This window comes from Paramormyrops kingsleyae, chromosome 5 (genome assembly GCF_048594095.1).
Source record: "Paramormyrops kingsleyae isolate MSU_618 chromosome 5, PKINGS_0.4, whole genome shotgun sequence".
In the NCBI taxonomy this organism is placed as follows: domain Eukaryota; kingdom Metazoa; phylum Chordata; class Actinopteri; order Osteoglossiformes; family Mormyridae; genus Paramormyrops; species Paramormyrops kingsleyae.
In genome coordinates this window covers 540,086-562,500 of record NC_132801.1, presented here as the reverse complement: position 1 = coordinate 562,500, position 22,415 = coordinate 540,086, and the positions used below count along the sequence as shown (strand labels likewise).

General features: G+C 43.6%; 2 protein-coding genes across 5 annotated transcripts in view; both read right to left on the bottom strand.

Moving 5' to 3' along the window:
* The window catches only part of soul5l (heme-binding protein soul5, like), a 41,093-nt gene extending 32,233 nt beyond the window's left edge, over positions 1–8,860 (bottom strand). Inside the window, exon 1 of one of the 2 annotated variants that reach the window (XM_023795661.2) lies at positions 8,720–8,860. In XM_023795661.2, the coding sequence (XP_023651429.1) occupies positions 8,720–8,838 (119 nt within the window). In that variant the 5' untranslated portion in view covers positions 8,839–8,860. The remainder of the gene's footprint in view (positions 1–8,719) is intronic. The other variant, XM_023795660.2, reaches the window with a different exon arrangement.
* A 742-nt stretch (positions 8,861–9,602) lies between these two features.
* Positions 9,603–22,415, bottom strand: part of gpr108 (G protein-coupled receptor 108) — a 30,831-nt gene continuing 18,018 nt past the window's right edge. For 2 of the 3 annotated variants that reach the window (XM_072711771.1, XM_072711774.1), the window contains 13 exons: positions 21,491–21,550; positions 21,182–21,280; positions 20,889–21,022; positions 20,501–20,576; positions 19,444–19,517; positions 19,138–19,255; positions 18,719–18,849; positions 18,491–18,534; positions 16,046–16,102; positions 14,053–14,102; positions 12,942–13,025; positions 12,645–12,766; positions 9,603–10,741 (listed from right to left, as the gene is read on the bottom strand). In XM_072711771.1, coding sequence (XP_072567872.1) covers positions 10,654–10,741; positions 12,645–12,766; positions 12,942–13,025; positions 14,053–14,102; positions 16,046–16,102; positions 18,491–18,534; positions 18,719–18,849; positions 19,138–19,255; positions 19,444–19,517; positions 20,501–20,576; positions 20,889–21,022; positions 21,182–21,280; positions 21,491–21,550 — 1,137 coding nt within the window. In that variant the 3' untranslated portion in view covers positions 9,603–10,653. The remainder of the gene's footprint in view (positions 10,742–12,644; positions 12,767–12,941; positions 13,026–14,052; positions 14,103–16,045; positions 16,103–18,490; positions 18,535–18,718; positions 18,850–19,137; positions 19,256–19,443; positions 19,518–20,500; positions 20,577–20,888; positions 21,023–21,181; positions 21,281–21,490; positions 21,551–22,415) is intronic. The other variant, XM_072711773.1, reaches the window with a different exon arrangement.

Sequence of the window (22,415 nt, the reverse complement as noted above, 5' to 3'; positions counted from 1 at the left end):
TTAGTTTGTTGTTTTTGATGGGATTTCTGACTCGGTACGTTTCGGGGTATGGGAGTAGACTGTGTTTTCGGTCGGCTCCCTGCTCGCGAGTTTAATGTTTAAAGTCGCCGGGTCGGGGAACCATTGAAGATTAGTGGGGAAGGTGAGTTAGATTTTTTTTTTTGCTTTGTAAGTCAGGCTTGGGATGTGGCAGTGACGGGCTGTTTTACGTATAGCATAGCCTACTTTGTGGTCGCTTTGTTGTGCGCTATTGAGTGTAGCGATTAACAAGCTGTATTTTGGGTTGGGTCTTTGTTGGCTGCTTTGTTTGGGTTTTACCCGATTAGTTGACCTAACCCGGCAGTTTGTCAGTTTAGTGGCGTGGTTTTGTGTGAGGACAACTTGTGGTCATGTGTTTGTAGGGAATTTTTGATGACCACTTTAGATTAAGTTGTTAAAATGCAGCCGTTTGTTTTGTTTTGGGTTTAAAAAAAAAATAAAATAAAAAAAAAACATGGCTTCGGTAGTGCGGGAGTTTGTGGAGAATCCATCTCCGGAGGTGTTTGAGTCTCTAACTAAAGAACAACTTCTGAGTCTTGCGGAGTATTTCGATATTGAGTTGACAAGTTCTGAGAAACGGTTAAAGCATGTACTGAAAACTGTCTTAGTGCCTATCCTAGTTGAAAAGCGAGTTTTGCCACCCGTTGATATGAAAGATGCCATACGTATGAAGGAGCTCTCTATACGAGAGAAAGAAATTGATAAAGAGAGGGAAGCTTTGCACACTAAGGCACTGGAAAATGAGTTGGCATTGAGACGGTTAGCGCTTGAAGCTAGATATGAACATTTTGATTTCGAACAATGGGGAGGTTTTGATATCACTAAGTATGTGAAACTAGTGCCGCCGTTTAACGAAAAAGAGGTGGAGAAATATTTCCCACATTTTGAAAAGGTAGCAACAACTTTAAAGTGGCCCAAGACTGTATGGTCTTTGTTGGTCCAGTCTGTGTTAGTGGGAAAGGCACAGGAGGTGTATTCCTCTCTCCTGTTAGAGCAGAGCTCAAATTATGATGTGGTCAAAGCTGCTATATTGCGTGCTTACGAACTTGTCCCAGAGGCGTATAGGCAGCGGTTTAGGCAATACAAAAAACCTGAGCGTCTCACATATGTGGAGTTCGCTCGTGAAAAAGAAATGTTGTTTGATCGCTGGTGTTCTTCAAAAGATGTAGCTGATCAGGCAAAACTTCGAGATTTAATTCTTGTCGAGGAGTTTAAGAACTGTGTGCCTGATGTAGTAGCTACCTATTTGAACGAACAGAAAGTTAATACCTTGCATGAAGCTGCTGTTCTGGCAGACGAGTTCGCTTTGACCCATCGTGTTTTTTCTAGAGATTGGCGTAGATTGTCATTCCCCCCCCATACAGATGAAGCCGTATCATCTTCCAGTAGTTCTGACCAGGCTTGTTTCTATTGTAAGAAGTTGGGTCATTTAGTGGCAGCTTGTCCTGTGCTTAAAAAAAAACGGGTTGCAAAGAGCATTGGGTTAATAAAAGTATCCCCGGTGCATGGTAGACATTCGAGGTATGTAAGGATGGGGTATGCGCCTTTTATGAGTGATGGGTTTGTTTCACTTCCCAGTAGTAAGCAGCTTACCTTTGTCCGTATACTGCGTGATACTGGTGCAGCACAGTCTTTTATTTTGGCTGGGGTTTTGCCTCTATCGGACGAAACCAAAACCAATATTAGCGTTTTAGTGCGTGGGTTTGAAATGGGCTCCACTATTGTCCCACTTCATTTGATTTATTTGCAATCTAGCATGGTTACAGGTAAGGTTCTTGTTGGGGTTCGTGAAAGTTTACCTATTTCTGGTGTAACTTTTATATTGGGGAATGATCTGGCCGGTAGTAATGTGTGGGGTAATCCTGGTTCTGTCTTTCCTCATGTCGTTACAGTTCCTGATCGTTTCGACGTTCATGAGTGTGTTTTAAAACATCCTGACGTCTTTCCTGCTTGCGCTGTAACTCGTTCGATGACAAAGCGGAGTGTAAATGTTGTGGGGGACTCCTCTTTACATAGGGACGTATTTGATCTGTCTGATACTTTCTTTGTTTCCCCAGGAGAGGTTCTGAAATCTGAGCTTTCTTCCCCTGTTTCTCTATCTGGTCCTGTGAGGAAAGTAGGTAAAACTGATGGTGTGAATCCTCTTTCTAAGGTAAACTTCATTACTGCCCAAAAGGCAGATCCCTCTTTAGCCACTCTGTTCCAGTCTGTGGTATCTGAGATTGAGGTTGATAAAGAGCCTCTCTGTTATTTTCTGCGTGATGGACTTCTGATGAGGAAATGGAGGCCTTATAATGCACCTGAAGAGTGGAGCTTTGTATACCAAGTTGTAATTCCAACTTGTTACAGGGGTGATGTATTAAAAGTTGCTCATGATGGTCTAGCTGGACACCTTGGTGTCACTAAAACGCTTAACCGTGTATTACAACACTTCTTTTGGCCTGGGGTGAAGAAGGATGTGGTTCGGTTTTGTAAGACTTGTAGAGTATGTCAGATCACTGGAAAACCTAATCAAACTATTCCTCCTGCTCCTTTGTATCCTATTCCTGTGATTGGACAGCCTTTTGATCATGTGATTGTGGATGTTGTTGGCCCACTTGAGCGGTCTAAGGATGGCTATCAATATTTATTAACAATGATGTGTGTAAACACCCGTTTTCCAGAGGCAGTTCCTTTGAGGAAGATCACTGCTAAGGCTGTAACTAAGGAACTGTTAAAATTTTTTACATTGTTTGGTCTCCCTAAGGTTATTCAAACTGACCAGGGTTCCAACTTTACGTCTCGTGTGTTTGGCCAAGTGTTAGGACAGCTGCGTATACAGCATAACGTTTCCAGTGCCTATCATCCTGAAAGTCAAGGGGCCTTGGAGCGGTTTCACCAGACCTTAAAGAGTATGTTGCGAACTTATTGTGTGGAAACTGGTAAGGACTGGGCAGATGCTGTTCCTTGGCTGTTGTTTGCCTGTAGAGAGGTAGTACAGGAATCTCTAGGATTTAGCCCTGCTGATCTCGTCTTTGCCCATACACCACGTGGCCCTATGGCTGTTTTGAAAGATCAGTGGCTCGGTGATTCTCCTCAAAGTAGTGTGCTGAGTCATGTTTCTGATGTTCATTCCCGTTTACATAGGGCTCGAGAGTTGGCTAGGAAAAATCTTGAACGAGTTCAGGTGAAGATGAAGATTTGGTTTGATCGTAAGTCTAAATATAGACGTTTCCAAGTGGGTGAGCAAGTTCTTGTGTTATTGCCTATACCTGGGTCGTCTTTACAGGCTCGTTTCAGTGGTCCTTATGTGGTAGAACGGAGGATCTCTGATCGAGATTATGTCATAGCAACACCAGATCGGCGCCAAAAGAGGCGGGTTTGTCACATCAATATGTTAAAGCCCTATTTTGTTCGCCTTGACTCTGTTCCTTCCTGTTCTCCGCAACTAGACATGGACACCTTGGCTTCTATCGAGGAGACAGGGGTGTTGTTGTCCTCTCTTGTGGAGGACTGTGAGGGTGCTGAATCGTGTCCCTCTCGTGCTGTTATTGAGGGGCGGCTTAATAACACTCAGATGCTTTCTATTTTGTCTGACTGTCTGTCACATTTGTCAAAATTTCAGGAAGCTGACATTCTGGAACTTGTAGGTCGGTATCCAGAGTTGTTCAGTGATGTTCCGAGGCAAACCCCTGTGATACAGCATGACATTGACGTTGGAAATACAGCCCCAATTAAACAACATCCATATCGTGTCAACCCAATAAAACGAGCGGTTTTAAGGACTGAGGTGGCATACATGCTTGAGAATGATATTGCTGAGCCTAGTGTCAGTGCTTGGAGTTCTCCATGTATCTTAGTGGGAAAGCCTGATGGAACTTTTCGTTTTTGTACCGATTATCGGCGTGTGAACGCTGTCACCAGGCCAGATTCTTATCCCTTGCCTCGCTTGGACGACTGCATTGATCGGGTGGGAGCTGCCGTGTTCGTGAGCAAGTTTGACTTGCTCAAGGGATACTGGCAGGTACCTCTTACCGCTCGTGCAAAGGAGATCTCTGCTTTTGTTACCCCTGACGATTTTTTGTCCTATAAAGTTATGGCTTTTGGAATGAGAAACGCTCCGTCTACATTCCAAAGATTGATTAATACCGTGATCTCTGGTTTGTCTGGTTGCGAAGCTTATCTTGATGATGTGGTTTGCTACAGCTCCTCTTGGTCAGAACACCTTTGTCAGATACAGGAGCTTTTCAACCGCCTTTCTGCTGCTAATCTTACTATCAATTTGGCAAAGTGTGATTTTGGGAAGGCCACTGTGACCTATTTGGGTAGAATCGTGGGAGGAGGACAGGTGCGCCCTCTAGATGCAAAAATTTCTGCTATTTGCAATTTTCCTGTTCCTATAGATCGTCGTGAGTTGCGACGATTTTTAGGCATGGTGGGCTATTATCGAGCCTTTTGTAAGAACTTCTCCTCTGTGGTCGCCCCTTTGACTGATTTGCTTAGCCCAAAGAAGCCTTTTGTGTGGTCTGGGCTTTGTAAAACCGCATTTGAGAATGTCAAGGCGTTGTTGGTTTCTGCCCCTGTTTTAGCTGCACCTGTCTTTTCGAAGCCATTTTTGCTTGCTGTGGATGCTAGCGAGGTTGGTGCGGGAGCTGTGCTTTTTCAGTTGGGTGAGGAAGATATTCATCACCCTGTTTGCTTCTTTTCTAAGAAGTTTAATTGTCATCAACAGCGGTATTCCACCATAGAGAAGGAGACCTTGGCTCTTGTCCTGGCAGTTCAGCATTTCGAGGTTTATATAGGTGCTTCCCATAAGGTTGTGGTGTACAGTGATCACGATCCTTTAAAATTTTTGGATCGTATGAGAAATGCAAATCATCGGTTGATGCGGTGGAGTTTGATCTTGCAACCATTTAGTTTAGAGATCAGGCATATTCGAGGCACAGATAATATTATTGCTGATACTTTATCTAGGGTGCCTTTGTGATGGGTTCTTTTCTGTAGTTTTACAGGTATGTTAAATTATTAAATTGTTGTGTTTTTCTTTTGCAGGGGGAATATCGGCATTGGGGGTTTCCTTGGTTATGGAGACTGGAGTCACCATTTTAGTGTGGGGGTGTTACGCCCCTCTTTGGGTTTTTGTTTATTTTGTTTAGGACTGCATTATAGGTTTTCTTAGATTGCAGGCGGTGGTATCAATCTCTAATTGTTTACAGGTGAGCCCTGTTGGATGGGTGGAGTTTCCCCTACTAAAGCCCTGGGCCCTGGGTCTACCTGGACCGGAGAGAGATTTGTAGGATATTCGATGCCACGCTGAGTGTTCCTGCTGCTGAGACTTTTGTTGAGTTGATCTTTTGTTTTGTTGTTCTCTCGTGGTTCCTGGACATTTGCGTTGGTGTTTATATTTATTATTTGTTGTAAAATAAAAACCCTAAAACCAGTCGGTTTTGGTTTTGTTTATGTTGCGGTCATTGCTTTGGCCGTAACAGAAGCAAACAGGGTTCACGTGGGGTTTTAACAGGATTCCTGAGGAATCTGCCTCTCCCCGATTCTTCCACTTCTTTTTACCTGCAGCTGTAGTCAGAGCCGGGGATGGTTCAGGCAGTTCTAACAGAGAACAAGGTGTGGAAGTAAAATTGGACATTAGTAGGCCCAGGAGAGGAGGCATATTGGGTCTGTTATGTCTTAGGCCTTAGGCCAGAAGAGATTGTTTTGAATACTGTGTGACCTCGCTTTGTGATAGCTGCCTGCAGTTGGCTCCGCAGAAGCTCGGACCTTGGAGAGGCAGACAGTGGAGCAAAGGGGGGGAGAAACCACTTGCAGGAAGAGACTCGAAGCCACCCCAACTGGTGCACAAAGAGTTATAGCTTAATAGAATAGTAGTAGTCAATATATAATATGTTATATGCAATTGATCGCATCATGTTAATCATACTAATCATATGTTAACCATGTATTTCCAGTGATTCAGAGACAATATGTCAATGTGTTCATCATTAATCAAACATTAACACTGATTCAATGTCATAGAATTAATATCTATATACATATCTCATGTAGAGTCTAGAAGCCGAGGCTGTCTCCAGTAAGTTGCGTATAATGGGTGGATTTTACCTTGCTACCAAGGTGAACCAATGGAGCGGGAGAATTGTGTTTGTTATACGTTTCAGCTTAGTTTGTTGATGTTTCATGACCAATCAGGACTTAGAATTCCTGGGAGTTATGTTTTATCTACTGGTTGCTCTGTGTGCGGGGGGGTGACTTGGTACCAAGCGCCAGAGTGTGATGGGAGCGCTTTGCTGAACTTGCTGGAATAAAAGAGATTTTCTTTACTCACCAACCTAAGAGGTCCAGACTTTTATTCTAAGTCCTTGATTTATCATTTTTCTACCACAAAGGCAGTCCACAGTCCAGGGATTCCTGCCTGATCATCGTCTCTGCTACTACACTCCTCAGCTGCAGAAGGCTTTCTCGCACCGTGAGGTGCGAGTCTTCGGACGAGGAGATCTCTTCCAGGTTATCCCTCGACTGTATAGCAAGGGCTTGAGTTATGGGGTCCTTCTGGACTGTCTGAGCCAGTATATCACCTCATCGACTAGACTGAGGTACGCCACCTTGTCTTCTTGTTGAGTCTGGTCATTCTGTCACGAATTGCAGGCACAGAGAGGGGATCTGAACGATTGGGATGTGACACTTATTGTCATTCTTGATATTATATAATTATTATTATTTGCACAACTTCCTTAAATTAAACTTCCTTGATGATATGGGATTCTGAACCACTTTTCTGTCTCCAGATCATTCCTGTGACACACTACTTTTTTCTAATTTATCCATTTTGGACATTGATTTTATTTGCCACCAGTCTTCAACCTTATCGTTTTGCTTTTAGGCCCACTATTCTCACCCTGAACAACCATTTGAAGTCTCCCCAAATCAGTATTTTTTCCATTCTCGGTTACAGACAACTGATTAGATATTTTATCCTGTCCTACTTCATTTGCAGAGTTCATCATCTGGTCACATATACACTTCATGGCCTATTTTGCAAGCTCATTTTAGTATTGAACTACTATTCACTTGACATGAGAGATTTCTGTAAATTCCACTTGTAGTAAGTCATTCATCACCTCTGGCAATTACTACAACCGTTGTAGTAAGAGAAATTCATTTGTGTGGTTTTAAAAAAAATTGTTACAAATTGCTTTACTTTGTATGTGTAATTATTGTATCTCCTTTAGGATTTAATTTATTATACTTTAAAAGGCAACTGAAATAGTTTGTTCTTCTTCCTAGTGTCTTTTTGGAAGAACTTCACAGATTTTTTGTTAGAAAATCTTAGCAGAAATGCTCCAATAGTAATGCTTGATTCCCCTGTTCCTACTGAATGCACTTTGTAGACGGTCCCTAGCAAAAGGCTGCGCTTCCAACGCTGGCTTATTTGTTTCGCGGAAAATGCCTCATCACTACAATAATTAATGAACATATCAGTCACTATACAATGTTGTAGTACAATCTGTTTATTCTTCCGAAAAAGAAAATCTGACTTTTGTGGTTTTTGGTGGTGTCGTTTCAAAGATATAGGGGAGGCAAATCCGAATATCAAACGAATATCTAATATAAAACCAACTTTACCACGCTATCGCAGCGTTGTTGCTAGAGTGCAGTCCTGCTAAGGACTACATTATGGAACAACTAAATGCGAATCCGTCTCTCCTCGTTTTCATTCACCACTACCGTGATACCTTGGTCTGCCCTGCTTCACAAAATTTTAAAGCCAAACATACACAAAGTGCGACCATACTTAATACACATTCATTTACAGACACTGTAATGGAACATTTGATGTTAAATGTGGCCAAAGCATCTATTCGGGCCATAGTGCTTGGACCATGTTAATCGCCGCATGCGGCTATATTGTACATTTGATATCTACCCTTGAAATTTAAATACAGAAAAAACGCTGCCTTGTTTCTCAATAAATATGAACTAAATTAAAGTACTAAACTTTGGCACCACACAGATATAAGTAAAAGTAGTAGAATAACAGAATACCTATTTATAGTGTATTTGGGAGAAGTCGGTAGATCTGGAGCACTGCAGATAATCTGCAGCATCTACGCTGAACTAATGCCAAAAGCTCTTTCTCCCGACCTCGATCTAAGGAAACTGCACCCATCTGCAGCAAACAGGGATGTCTTAATATCACTAAAGCATTCAGAAACAGGTCAAACGCGCAATCACTCATTCATTCTAAAATTCAATTCACAGTATAACCTAACAACAACCCTGATCATTAACAATGATTCCTACATTTCATCTAAGCGTTAATATCGATCGATTCGGGACAGCCATTTCAGAACTATTAAACAAAATATTACAGCTTACTGAACTTTTCTTTACTTAAAAAACTCATTACAAAAGCTATTTAATTTTTTTCCACAATTATGACATAACTAGGAAAAAAGAACCGCAGCTTCTAAATTTCACATTGCAAAAGCAAAATAACGAAATATTTTTTCCCACGCTTTACCCACCCATGAACACCGGTTAGGCTATATAAAATCATATACCCTAAAAATTGTGCGTATGAGATATTAACAAGACTAAATAACTCGGCAGTTATTTAGAGATTACGATTACGGCATTGCGCTCCTGGCGCCGCCGCTGCGAAGCAGCACCGACAGCACTAGGCACTTACATGGTGCAGGCGGGTATCCGTGCGTCCGGGCTCTGCCGCAGGAGACACGGTGTACTCGTGGGTGACCGAGACGGTATGACTGCAGCGCGCCGCTCCTGACGCTCAAAAGTACTTCCCATTTCCGATTGCAGAGTATGGCGAAGGATATTGAAACTGATGTATTACGTTCCGTTTTAATTTGTGTCAAAAGTTCGGGTGTAGACAAATGAAACACTCGACGATGAAAGGGCTTAAACCATTAAGTGCCTTTGAATAACTACCATTGCGTAAAAAGGAAAATGTCACAGGTGTTTGCTATTTATCGAAATTTTTCTGAAGCAATGCGAGTGCAGTTAGTTGTAAATTATGAGTATTAAAACAATTTTGATGTTTTCCGATGATTTTATCCAAAGCACCTTTGCGCCAGTGGGCTTATAACTGATACCACGTTTACCATAAAGAACTGGGTGCTTAACTAGCTTCAATTCTGACCGTAGCCAACTACACTTTGCCAACTTCAACACTGCCTTATCTGTATGCCGCCTCGATCCCCATACAAATCTGACGCCCCCAGGCTGAACACCCCAGCAACACGACACTTTAAAGCTGCACAATTTACGTAGACACGCTACAGAGCATTGAGCATTGACAAAGCACCAAATGAGCTTAGGATAAGTGCTCTGGAGAAAAAAATGACGGGGAGAATGAGAAAGTAGGTTACAGATGCCAGTTACCCTATGCACAATTCTTCGTAGGTGTGTTTGCATGCATTAAGGGAAGGGCATGCAAACACACCTATATCCCCAGTAAAATCGCAGCTGCAGAAGTCATTCATGCAGCCTTGCTGAAGCAATTTATAAGAGGACATTCATTAGTGGTCTGGCCAGTAAACAGAGAATCACGCTGCACCCAAACTAGGTTTATTGTCATTTACACTGGAGATTTACCTTCCTGTCACGCAAATTAAACTTATAACACGTCAAACGAGAAGATACATTAATTATAGATAACAAGAAAAACAACAAAATGAATACATTAAAAGGAAGCAGCAGGTATTTATTGCTGCTGAGAAGCGTGTCTTCATCTGTATGGGGGACCAAACTCATTTGGAGTGACACCTGCAGATCACTACAATAATCACTGGAAAAAGAACCCCCCCCCCCCCTTCACTATACTTTACTGGACTCATCTGGAGCAAGACCTGCAGATTTTTGTAGATCACTATAGTAATCACTGCAAAATCCCAAGCAGTATTCTTCTTGAGTGACACCTGCCGATACTTGTAGATCCCTTGAGTAATCACTTGAAAAGCACATCCCCCAAGAAGTACTCTTCTGGACTCATTTGGAGTGACATCTGCAGATTCCTGCAGTTCACTACAGTAAACACTGGAAAAACTGTTCCTGGAAACAATAACAGGCATACTAAAGGGAGATAAACATACTTACCAACTGGATTCACTGCCTATGCAGAGAGATATCTCTCTCTTACACACAGAGTTCCTAACAGGAAGCTGGGGAGACCATAACAGCAGTTCATCTGATTTCAACGGTCTCATATGAAGCCACTGCATACAAAACAGTGCTCCAAAAAGCACTAAACACGCTGAATAGTAACTGAAAAAAGTTAGAGAAAGATAGGGCATTTCCACCTGAAAAAACGTCATTGCCTTTCTGCAGCTTTCAGCTTGACTTGCATGCTTCAGAGGTGAAAAGTTCTCCTCAGACACATTCTCCTGAGCTCATACCATCTGCAAGCTGAGAGCAGGGGCCAGTCTTTTCAACAGGAACAGAAGAGTAACATAACAGAAGCAAAATCAATGGAAACACCTAGTATCAGTCTTGCATAGTGAGGTTCGGACTGTCCAGGTCCTGACCCAAAGAGGCTGATGGAGAGGTGGGCCTTGAACTAAGTAATCAGAGGCAACTCCATGGCTCATCGTGCCCCAAGGAGTCTCAAAGGGCAAACTCCCTCTGTCGTTCACGCCCATTCGAGGTCTTCTTCACCTTGGAGATTCCTTCAAGAGCCCCAGATTCTGTCACCCTGGTAAGTAAGTAACATTTATTTAAAGCACATTTTTTAAAACACCACAGTTTTTAGGTATTTACCAAAGTGCTGTACAAAGATGAGTAGAATAGCTAAAATAAACAGTACTTACATAAAATGAAATATATAATGATATGCATAACCACTGAAAACAGATGTCATGAACATCAAAATGTCTCAAATGCCCTAGAACAGAGATATGTTTTAAGACTGGATTTAAAAGAAGACATATTCGGAGAGACTCTAATATGAGGTGGCAGACTATTCCACAGTCGTGCACCATAAACTGCAAAAGCACAATCCCCTTTACATTTTAAACAAGGCTGGGCGACAACCAGAAGAAGATCATGTAATGACCTCAGTATTCTATGGGTCGATTTGCGGTGATGCAGTGCCCTATAAGGTGCCCTTACCCCTATGTGTGCCCATCCAATGGAAAAGGGTACTGTTATGAAGTGCCCTTCTAGTGGAGGGAATGTGATACAGTACCCTAAGGTGCCCTTACAATGGTCTAAGCGGCCCATATGGGTACCTGTCCAATGGAAAAGGGTGCCATTATGGAGTGCCCTTCTAGTGGAGAGAATGAGATGCAGTGGCCTATAAGATGCCCTTACCCCTATGCGTACCCGTCCAGTGGAAAAGGGTGCCATTATGGAGTGCCCTTCTAGTGGAGAGAATGAGATGCAGTGCCCAATAAGGTGCCCTTACCCCTATGCGTACCCGTCCAATGGAAAAGGGTGCCATTATGGAGTGCCCTTCTAGTGGAGAGAATGAGATGCAGTGCCCTATAAGGTGCCCTTACTCCTATGCGTACCCATCCAATGGAAAAGGGTGCCATTATGAAGTGCCCTTCTAGTGGAGAGAATGAGATGCAGTGCCCTATAAGGTGCCCTTACCCCTATGCGTACCCGTCCAATGAAAAAGGGTGACATGAAGTGCCCTTCTAGTGGAGAGAATGAGATGCAGTGCCCTATAAGGTGCCCTTACCCCTATGCGTACCCGTCCAATGGAAAAGGGTGCCATTATGAAGTGCCCTTCTAGTGGAGAGAATGTGATGCAATGCCCTATAAGGTGCCCTTACAATGATCAAAGCTTAACATTCTGCAAGGACTTTTTTAGCCTTGTTAAGGTGCAAGTATCCATCGGTTCTAGAGGCAAATATAACAGCATCAGCATAACAATGACAGGAGATGTTATGCTTTTGAAAAATGTGACCAGATAGATAGAAAAGACAGTGGGACCTAGGATGGACCCCGAAGCTGACAAAAAGGGCAATAATTGAGATAAAACGACTTTCTCCAAAGTTTTACTGACAATAACAGTATGTGAAAAAATACCCAGTGTCTCCTCAGAGTTGAGCGAAAAAGGGCATGACAGATGGTGTAGCAATAGTATGGGTATACTGCGGAATTTTAATTCAGCAAATTTTATTGTGGGGGGAGGACCCCCCCCCAATACTAGAGTAATGTTGCCTTTGAAAATACCAGCTAGAATGCAATCAGAGGTGGATAGTTCAGGTCCAGAAAGTAAAAATCCAGACCAAGATTTTATTTCAACCAACTAGTATAGAATGATGGTTCACAGCCTTGGAGAACTAGCTAGTTGAAAAAAAAAATCTTGGTCTGGATTTTTACTTTCTGGATCTGAACTATCCACCTCTGAATGTAAATGACAGAGGAGTACATTTCTTTGCACTAGTGAGACAATACTGTAAGAGGAGTGGATGGCATGGATACAAGTCCAGGTTAAAGCAGACACTCTGCCAATTTGGAAACAGAAAATATGTCAACCTGAAGTTTTGCTGTGTTACTTGTATTAACAGTAACATTATTCAAAGCAAGTACTAATTCTATTGGATATTATCTAACCAGCACTGGACAGACCTCAAAGCAAAACTCACACTTCATCTGTTTCCACATCCTCCTCATCTTGGGGCAGCTGCAGGTAGGGATTGTTTGACGCAGGGCGGAACTTGTACCCCGTCAACACGAAGAACACAAAGGTGGAGACCTCCACTAGGAACTGTAGATGCACCGACAAAACCCACAAGGTAGGTTATATCAAAAACAGTCAGGACAATAATATGCTTGGTGATGAAACCCTTACACTTCATTGTCAGGATGCATGACATCTTTCACCCTGCCAGGGACCTTAATAGTCAGCTGATCACGTAACTCAGTCACAGCGGCCTGCTCACCTCACAAAGCCACTGCAAATGGAAAGGCATTGTGACCTTCAGGAAGATGGCAATGATCCGCGTGAAGTAGATGTAGCAGACGATCTGTGGAGCCATTGAGGAAAAAACCAGCATGAATGGACAATTTCAATTAGGGCTGTCGAGACGATTCTTTGAGTACTATATATATATATACTGTATATATATATATATATATATATATACACACACACGTTACAATTGCCACGGGGTAGAAACCAACCAACCAACCACTGCAGGATGCACACTCAGTCACATATACGGTCAGTGTAGGCACTCCAATTCACTTAGGGGTCGATTCTTACATGCACTTACGTCCAAATAGCTGGGAGCTGCACACTTTTTTGACTAAAGCATATTCTTGACTGAAATGCAATGTTTTTGTGCACTTAAACGATTTACAGATATACACGCTTTGGGTGGAGAAACACCAAAATATGGGCATCTCATGTAAATGACCCTTTTTAGCACATTCTGTCACTGGCTTAACTGCACTTTTCACTATGTTCACTGGAGGGCTGTATTAAGTAATGCACCTCTACATGGCCAGATACAATATTGCAGTTCTCAGAAAGTTGAACATATAACAAAACAAAACTTTGTATTATGTATTATACATTTAGAAACAAAATTCAATTCAATTTATTTTTTATTGTCATTGACACAATGTGCAGGCACATGTGTAAATGACAAGAAAGTTGCAGCTTCACCAGAACATACGAGACATGGGGGGACAGGGGAGGTGGAGGGGGGGAATATTATTAGATTGTACATACATTATACATAAATTCTACATACATAAATTTGATATACATTATATATAAATTATATATACATAAATTATACATACATTACCAACATTATACATAAGTCCAGATGTACATGAATTATGTAACTCCTTGTTCACACATCTAATACACTGCAAATTTAATGTTTTGGTGAGGGACGGGTGACATGACTATTGATGGAAACTGAGTGGGGAGGTGGGCAAAATGTCATATCATGATACTTTTGGTTATGGACACCAATGGCAGTTGTAGCTTGTATGGCGCCCTGGATGGACTCGCCATCGCACGGCAACACCTGTACTTACCATCACATAGTAATGCCGGAACAGCTTCAGTTTCTCCAGGTTGGTGGCAGCTGAGAGACAGAGCAGATGCAGGACATTACTGGCTAACTTTAATGGTATGAGACAAACTAGAAACTACAAACTGGATGGAGTTAAAAAGCAAAAATTGTTGAAGAGAATCTAGGAAACTGCAACCAAGGTGGTTCACTACTGAAATTAAGACTGTAGTCAGGAGGAAAAGGGCTGTGTTCCACAAATGGACAATATCTAGTGATTTTGGAATAAAGCAGGACTACCTAAGTGTACAGGTTGAGTTAAAAAACAATATTAGACTCCATGAGAGGAATGTCGAAAGAATGATTGCATTGGAGGCTAAGGATCAGAGCATGTGAGCGGAGTGGAGAGGTGAGAATTCCCGCTCCTCGCTCACGAGGCTGTTGACTCCGCCCGCTGCTCCGCTCTAATTCACACTCCGCTCAACACCGCTCCTCGCTCCACTAAAATTTCCTCCCGCTCCAGTCAAATCACTCCACGCTCGCTCCAATTTAAAAGAGGGACAAATAATCTGCATGCCTAACAAATATCACCATAAACCGATGCCTTATATCATAAAGAAATGTGAGCAACGGCACTCAGAACAGAAAATATTAATTTTTAAACAACATATAGGCAACAATGGACAGGTTTGGCAATGGCATTCCACACAAAAATAGGTTTAAAAATAAAGGAATCGGTGGGCTTAATAGCCTAAAGAATATACAGGCTAAGCGCATCCACGTTTTAAATTCCTGTTATTTTCTGTTGATGCTGCTGCTGCGTCTCTCTCTATAAAATAAAATTTTACTGACAGCGTTACGTGAATTTAAAAAATCCTATTAGACCTAATTTGAATGACAAACTAATTTATTTGATTACCAAATTATAGGCTTTTATTCTTTTATTTACTTTATAGACTTGATATGCTACAACCATATAAAACTTGCTCACGTTTTGCTCTGGCCTCCGCGTGTTCGCTTAGCACACTCATGTTTCCGAGAAAGGTCTTTTTAGATTACAAAGCGGATCTAAATCTTGATAATTGTATAGATGAATTCTGGGAAGATATGCGCACGCCTCAGAGTCGTAGTGTGAGCGGAATCGGAGCGAAATTGGAGCGAGATAGAGTGACCGCTCCAGACTTAATTAAAAAACCGCTCCGCGCTCTGACCAAATTTCGCCCGCTCCGCTCACATGCTCTGCTAAGGATGACATTAAAATTTCTTCCAATATTTTAATTCCAAAAGACCTCTAAAAGCTGAAATCACTAATCTGCAGGATAGTAATGGTTGTTTAATTGAAAATTAAATTGTATATAATTAATGTTTAATGATTGTTTAGCATGGGTATTCACTGTAGAGGACACAAGTAACATGCCAACTCATTTCTAATGAAGCTTCGTCTTTGACAAATATACACTCACCTAAAGGATTATTAGGAACACCTGTTCAATTTCTCAATAATGCAATTATCTAATCAACCAATCACATGGCAGTTGCTTCAATACATTTAGGGGTGTGGTCCTGGTCAAGACAATCTCCTGAACTCCAAACTGAATGTCAGTATGGGAAAGAAAGGTGATATAAGCAATATTGAGCGTGGCATGGTTGTTGGTGCCAGACGGGCCGGTCTGAGTATTTCTGCTCAGTTACTGGGATTTTCACGCACAACCATTTCTAGGGTTTACAAAGAATGGTGTGCAAAGGGAAAAACATCCATTATGCGGCAGTCCTGTGGGCGAAAATGCCTTGTTGATGCTAGAGGTCAGAGGAGAATGGGCCGACTGATTCAAGCTGATAGAAGAGCAACTTTGACTGAAATAACCACTCGTTACAACCGAGGTATGCAGCAAAGCATTTGTGTAGCCACAACACGCACAACCTTGTGGCGGATGGGCTACAACAGCAGAAGACCCCACCGGGTGCCACTCATCTCCACTACAAATAGGAAAAAGAGGCTACAATTTGCACGAGCTCACCAAAATTGGACAGTTGAAGACTGGAAAAATGTTGCCTGGTCTGAGGAGTCTCGATTTCTGTTGAGACATTCAAATGGTAGAGTCAGAATTTGGCGAAAACAGAATGAGAACATGGATCGATCATGCCTTGTTACCACTGTGCAGGCTGGTGGTGGTGGTGTAATGGTGTGGGGGATGTTTTCTTGGCACACTTTAGGCCCCTTAGTGCCAATTGGGCATCGTTTAAATGCCACGGCCTACCTGAGCATTGTTTCTGACCATGTCCATCCCTTTATGACCACCATGTACCCATCCTCTGATGGCTACTTCCAGCAGGATAATGCACCATGTCACAAAGCTCGAATCATTTCAAATTGGTTTCTTGAACATGACAATGAGTTCACTGTACTAAAATGGCCCCCACAGTCACCAGATCTCAACCCAATAGAGCATCTTTGGGATGTGGTGGAACGGGAGCTTGGTGCCTTGGATGTGCATCCCACAAATCTCCATCAACTGCAAGATGCTATCCTATCAATATGGGCCAACATTTCTAAAGAATGCTTTCAGCACCTTGTTGAATCAATGCTAGAATTAAGGCAGTTCTGAAGGCGAAAGGGGGTCAAACACCGTATTAGTATGGTGTTCCTAATAATCCTTTAGGTGAGTGTATCTATAACTGAAGCTGACGTGCTACAAAGCCCAGCTAAGCTCAAAATAAATAAATCGTAGAAGGCCTTTGATGTTGTCCCCCACAAATGGCTCCTGTTAAAGCTCAAAGCTGCAGGGATTTTAGGAAAAACTGATCGAAAACTGATTAACAGACAGGGAGTAGCAGGTAGTTATAGGTGGCACAATGTCACAGTGAAACTGCATTCATAGTGGGGTACCGCAGGGTTCAGTTTTAGGACCACTATTGTTCCTAATTTACATGAATGATATTAATAAATTTGCAGATGACACCAAGGTGGGTGAGGTAGCAGATACCAAACTAGCAGCACAGAAGCTACAACGAGATCCTAATTTAATTAGCAACTGGGTTGATACCTGGCAGATGAAATTTAACGTAGATAAATGTATTAAAATGGTCGATAGGATGTTGGGTTACATCTCTAGGTGTGTGGAGTTTAAGTCAAGGGAGGTGATGCTACGATTATATCATTCCTTGGTAAGACTCCACCTAGAATATTGTGTGCAGGTTTGATTACCATACCTTAAGAAGGACATAGCTGCCTTGGAAAGGGTTCAGCGTAGGGCTACAAAAATGATTCCTGGTCTTAGAGGAATGTCCTATGAGGAGTGGTTAGTGGAGCTGAATCTGTTTAGCCTTGAGCAAAGAAGACTAAGGGGGGAACATGATCCAGGTATATAAGATTCTAACGGGTCTATATGCTGTTCAGCTAAATGGCTACTTCAATATTAGTTCAAATACTAGAACTCGTGGCCGTAGGTGGAAATTGGAAATTTGGGTTCCTTTAAATCTGGAGCCTGTACTACGAAACGGGGTTACTGGCTTATAAGGCAAAATGTAAGTGAACTAATATGAAATCCATTTAATCTGTGGTACCTTAAATCCAACAAGTTACCCCGATAAGTCAGTAACCCCACTTCGTAGTACAGGCCACAGAGCTAGATAACATTTTAACAACTCAGATATTAGTTGAGTTAAGAACATAAGAACATAAGAAATTTACAAACGAGAGGAGGCCATTCGGCCCATCAAGCTCGTTTGGGGAGAACTTAGCTAATAGCTCAGAGTTGTTAAAATCTTATCTAGCTCTGATTTAAAGGAACCCATGGTTTTAGCTTCCACTACAATAGCAGGAAGACTATTCCATACTCTGACTACACGCTGTGTAAAGAAATGCTTCCTCAAATTTGTTTTAAAATGTTCTCCCGCTAATTTCCACTTATGGCCACGAGTTCTAGTATTTAGACTAATATTGAAATAGTCATTTGGCTGAACAGCATCCAGACCCGTTAGAATCTTATAGACCTGAATCATATCCCCCCTTAGTCTCCTTTGCTCAAGGCTGAACAGATTCAGTTCCGCTAACCTCTCCTCATAAGACATTCCTCTAAGACCAGGAATCATTCTCGTAGCTCTTCGTTGCACCTTTTCTAAGGCAGCAATGTCCTTCTTGAGGTAAGGTGACCAAACCTGCACACAGTATTCTAGGTGGGGTCTTACCAAGGAATTATATAAGTGTAACATCACCTCCCTTGACTTAAACTCCACACATCTAGAGATATAACCCAACATTCTGTTCGCCTTTTTTATTGCTTCCCCACATTGGCGATAGTGGGACATGGAGGCATCAACATACATACCGAGATCTTTCTCGTAATCAGTTCTCCCTAAACGAGCTTGACGGGCCGAATGGCCACCTCTTGTTTGTAAATTTCTTATCCATCTGTTAACCCATTCCTCGGTGAACATCCACCTCAACTGATGGACTTGCTCACCTTTTCCATCAGTGTTGGAGGCTTCCTGCAGGTGCCGAATGGACCTAAGATGACAGCAGAAATATAACCCTTCCACTGGACACACTGCATTCTCTCTCTCCCTTTCTCTGTCTCTCTCTCTCTCACACAGCCATACATAGACACCCATGCCACTTTAGATAACCCATCCACTGGACACACTGTATTCTGTTTTCACCTGGAGGAAACACACACATACCACATGCTTACCAGACAACTGGAAACAAGATGGCCCCACAGCAGATGAGATCGACCAGGAAAAGCACGTTCTTCCAAAGCGCATACTCACTGGAGCCCTCCTCTGTCGACTCAATAATGATGTAGGCTACATTGGCCAGGACCTGCACAGGAAAAGTACAAATTATACTCAAGCAAACATTTGTGGGTCCACGTAAACACACACACACACACTTTTTGGGTACACATGGAAGGGTACACACTTCAGGCACATACCTTGGGCTCAATCCTTAGGCTCAGGTACGCACATGTGCTTGGGCACACGGCTCAGGAAGGCACAGACACGCAGGCAGGCACACGCCTCAGGCAGCCTATACCCCACGCATGCACACACACACAGACACACACCCCTGGAACATGCATACAGGTGGGCACATAAGTACTGAACTCACCTGGAGAGGGATGACAATCATGAAGACCTTCTTCTCCTTGTCCGACAAGATGTACTTAACAAAGGCCCAGCCAGTGCCAATCAGAGCCAGAGTGATGAAGAGGAGAGCTCCTTTCAACCTGCAGAAAAACACATGCCTTGACCAGGAATGTTTGTGCAAGGGGGTACTATATAAATTATATACTACTGACTTGTGATGACATGGAGAAAACATTAAGTAAAATGAGAATGAGCAATGAATGGGGTGACATGGTCTAACGGGAAGACACAGGAGAGGCTACAGTGAGGTGTAGGTGCACAGACTCACAGGTGCATGATGTAGTACATGACGGCCAGGCCTTCGATGGGATGCCCCATCGCGTTGATGAAGTGGTAGTTAATCTGACAAAAGGAGAGAGAAGGACAGAGTCCATTTCACAGCACAGTGAGCAGAAGGCTAGCAGGCCCAGCCCGAAGCCCTCAACCCTGCTCCTTGCCCCGTTCCCTCTGCCTTACTCCCTCAGCCTTATGCCCTAAGCCTGCCCCCTGTCTTACTCCCTCAGCCTTATGCCCTAAGCCCCACCCCCTCTGCTTTATTTCCAGAGTCTTATGCCCTAAGCCCAGCCCCCTCTGCCTTACTCCCTCAGCCTTATGCCCCAAGCCCCACCCCCTCTGCTTTATTTCCAGAGTCTTATGCCCTAAGCCCAGCCCCCTCTGCCTTCCTCCCTCAGCATTATGTCCTAAGCCACGCCCCCTCTGCCTTACTCCCTCAGCCTTATGCCTTAAGCCCCACACCCTCTGCCTTACTCCCTCCCTAAGCCCTGCCCCCTCTACCTTACTCCCTCCCTAAGCCCTGCCCCATCTGCCTTACTCCCTCCCTAAGCACTGCCACCTCTGCCCTACTCCCTCCATAAGCCCTGCCCCCTCTCCCTAACTCCCTCCCTAAGCCCTGCCCCCTCTACCTAACTCCCTCCCTAAGCACTGCCCACTCTGCCTTACTCCCTCCCTAAGCACTGCCCCCTCTGCCTTACTCCCTCCCTAAGCACTGCCCCCTCTGCCTTACTCCCTCCCTAAGCACTGCCCCCTCTGCCTTACTCCCTCCCTAAGCACTGCCCCCTCTGCCTTACTCCCTCCCTAAGCACTGCCCCCTCTGCCTTACTCCCTCCCTAAGCACTGCCCCCTCTGCCTTACTCCCTCCCTAAGCCCTGCCCCCTCTCCCTAACTCCCTCCCTAAGGCCTGCCCCCTCCCCCTTACTCCCTCCCTAAGCCCTGCCCCCTCTCCCTTCATCTTTCAGCCTTATGCTTCTGGCCTCACCCCCTCTGCCTTACTACCTGGGTCCTCTTCCCCCGCCGCCCCCCAGCCCCACTCTCAGTGTCACACTTACACTATGAAACACCAAGGAGATGGACTTGGTAAACGCCAGGGCTGCCATGAGCCAGTGGATCTTGAAGACGCTGAACCTGCAGACAGACACAGGGATGTTCCAGCTATTAGCAGTCTGCATGCACCAGCATGGCGTCTTCCCCTCATCATGTTTGAGCAGCTAAAGGCTGCCAACAGAGACAGTATTCCTGTGGCACAAATCAATGACCATAGTACGTATACACACAGGTGTCTTTGCATGATTCTGGGAGGGAAACTCGAGGCTTGAAGACTGATACAACTTACAGCAAGCCCAAAGCCAAAGAGCTGTGTTCTGTTACTATCTGGTCATAGTCATGGTCAAGAGGCTAAGGTAGCAAGCTGTCGTCTATCTGGGGGGGAGCAGACACCTGTGTTTGAGGAGCGTGTGGACCCAGATCATGGCAGCAGCAATGAACAGGCCAGCCGTGCAGATGTACAGCAGCGGAAGGGGCATTTCAGCTGCAGAGAGGAAACCACCGGGGTTCTGCTCTACGATGTACACCTAGAACAGAAACACCGTGCTGACAGGATGGAGTATGGAGCATATGACGACAACAACAATAATCATAATAATGTTACTAGTAATATAAAGCATGAAATATTCCCTCTGGCAGGTAAAGCCAACTTAGATGAGATGGACAAAGGCATAAACGGCACTGACCTTAAGGCTGAACCGGGTCAGGACAGAGCTCTTTCTAGGGCAGTTCAGGAAGTTAAGGTTGTACAGTCCTTCTGATTTGGAGCCAAACTTCAAGTGGAACTGGAAGATGAGAGACTATTGTGAAATACGTGAAATATCCAGTAAGAGAGCATTTGGCAAAGCCGATAGTCACTTTCCCTGGCTGGGACATACCTCTTCACAGTGCTGACAAACCTGCCCTGCCATTTATTATGGGAAAATGGAAGCTAACTGGTCAGCCTGTCTGCAAGCTACCCTTCCAAAGAAGCATTAATGGGATTCAGAACATACACTGAAGTTGTAGGAGCTGCCGATCTTCTGCAGGGTGAGAGTCTTGTTCACGTTGCCCACCTGTGGGAGGTAGAAGACACAGAAACACCTGATATGATCTTCACCAGCATGCTGACACACAGGTCTACTCATTAACATAGAAACACCTGATATGATCTCCACCAGCATGCTGACACACAGGCCTACTCATTAACATAGAAACACCTGATATGATCTCCACCAGCATGCTGACACACAGGCCTACTCATTAACATAGAAACACCTGATATGATCTCCACCAGCATGCTGACACACAGGTCTACTCATTAACATAGAAACACCTGATATGATCTCCACCTTCATGCTGACACACAGGCCTACTCATTAACATAGAAACACCTGATATGATCTCCACCTTCATGCTGACACACAGGTCTACTCATTAACATAGAAACACCTGATATGATCTCCACCTTCATGCTGACACACAGGTCTACTCATTAACATAGAAACACCTGATATGATCTTCACCATCATGCTGACACACAGGCCTACTCATTAACATAGAAACACCTGATATGATCTCCACCTTCATGCTGACACACAGGTCTACTCATTAACATAGAAACACCTGATATGATCTCCACCTTCATGCTGACACACAGGCCTACTCATTAACATAGAAACACCTGATATGATTTCCACCTTCATGCTGACACACAGGTCTACTCATTAACATAGAAACACCTGATATGATCTTCACCTTCATGCTGACACACAGGCCTACTCATTAACATAGAAACACCTGATATGATCTCCACCTTCATGCTGACACACAGGTCTACTCATTAACATAGAAACACCTGATATGATCTCCACCTTCATGCTGACACACAGGCCTACTCATTAACATAGAAACACCTGATATGATCTCCACCTTCATGCT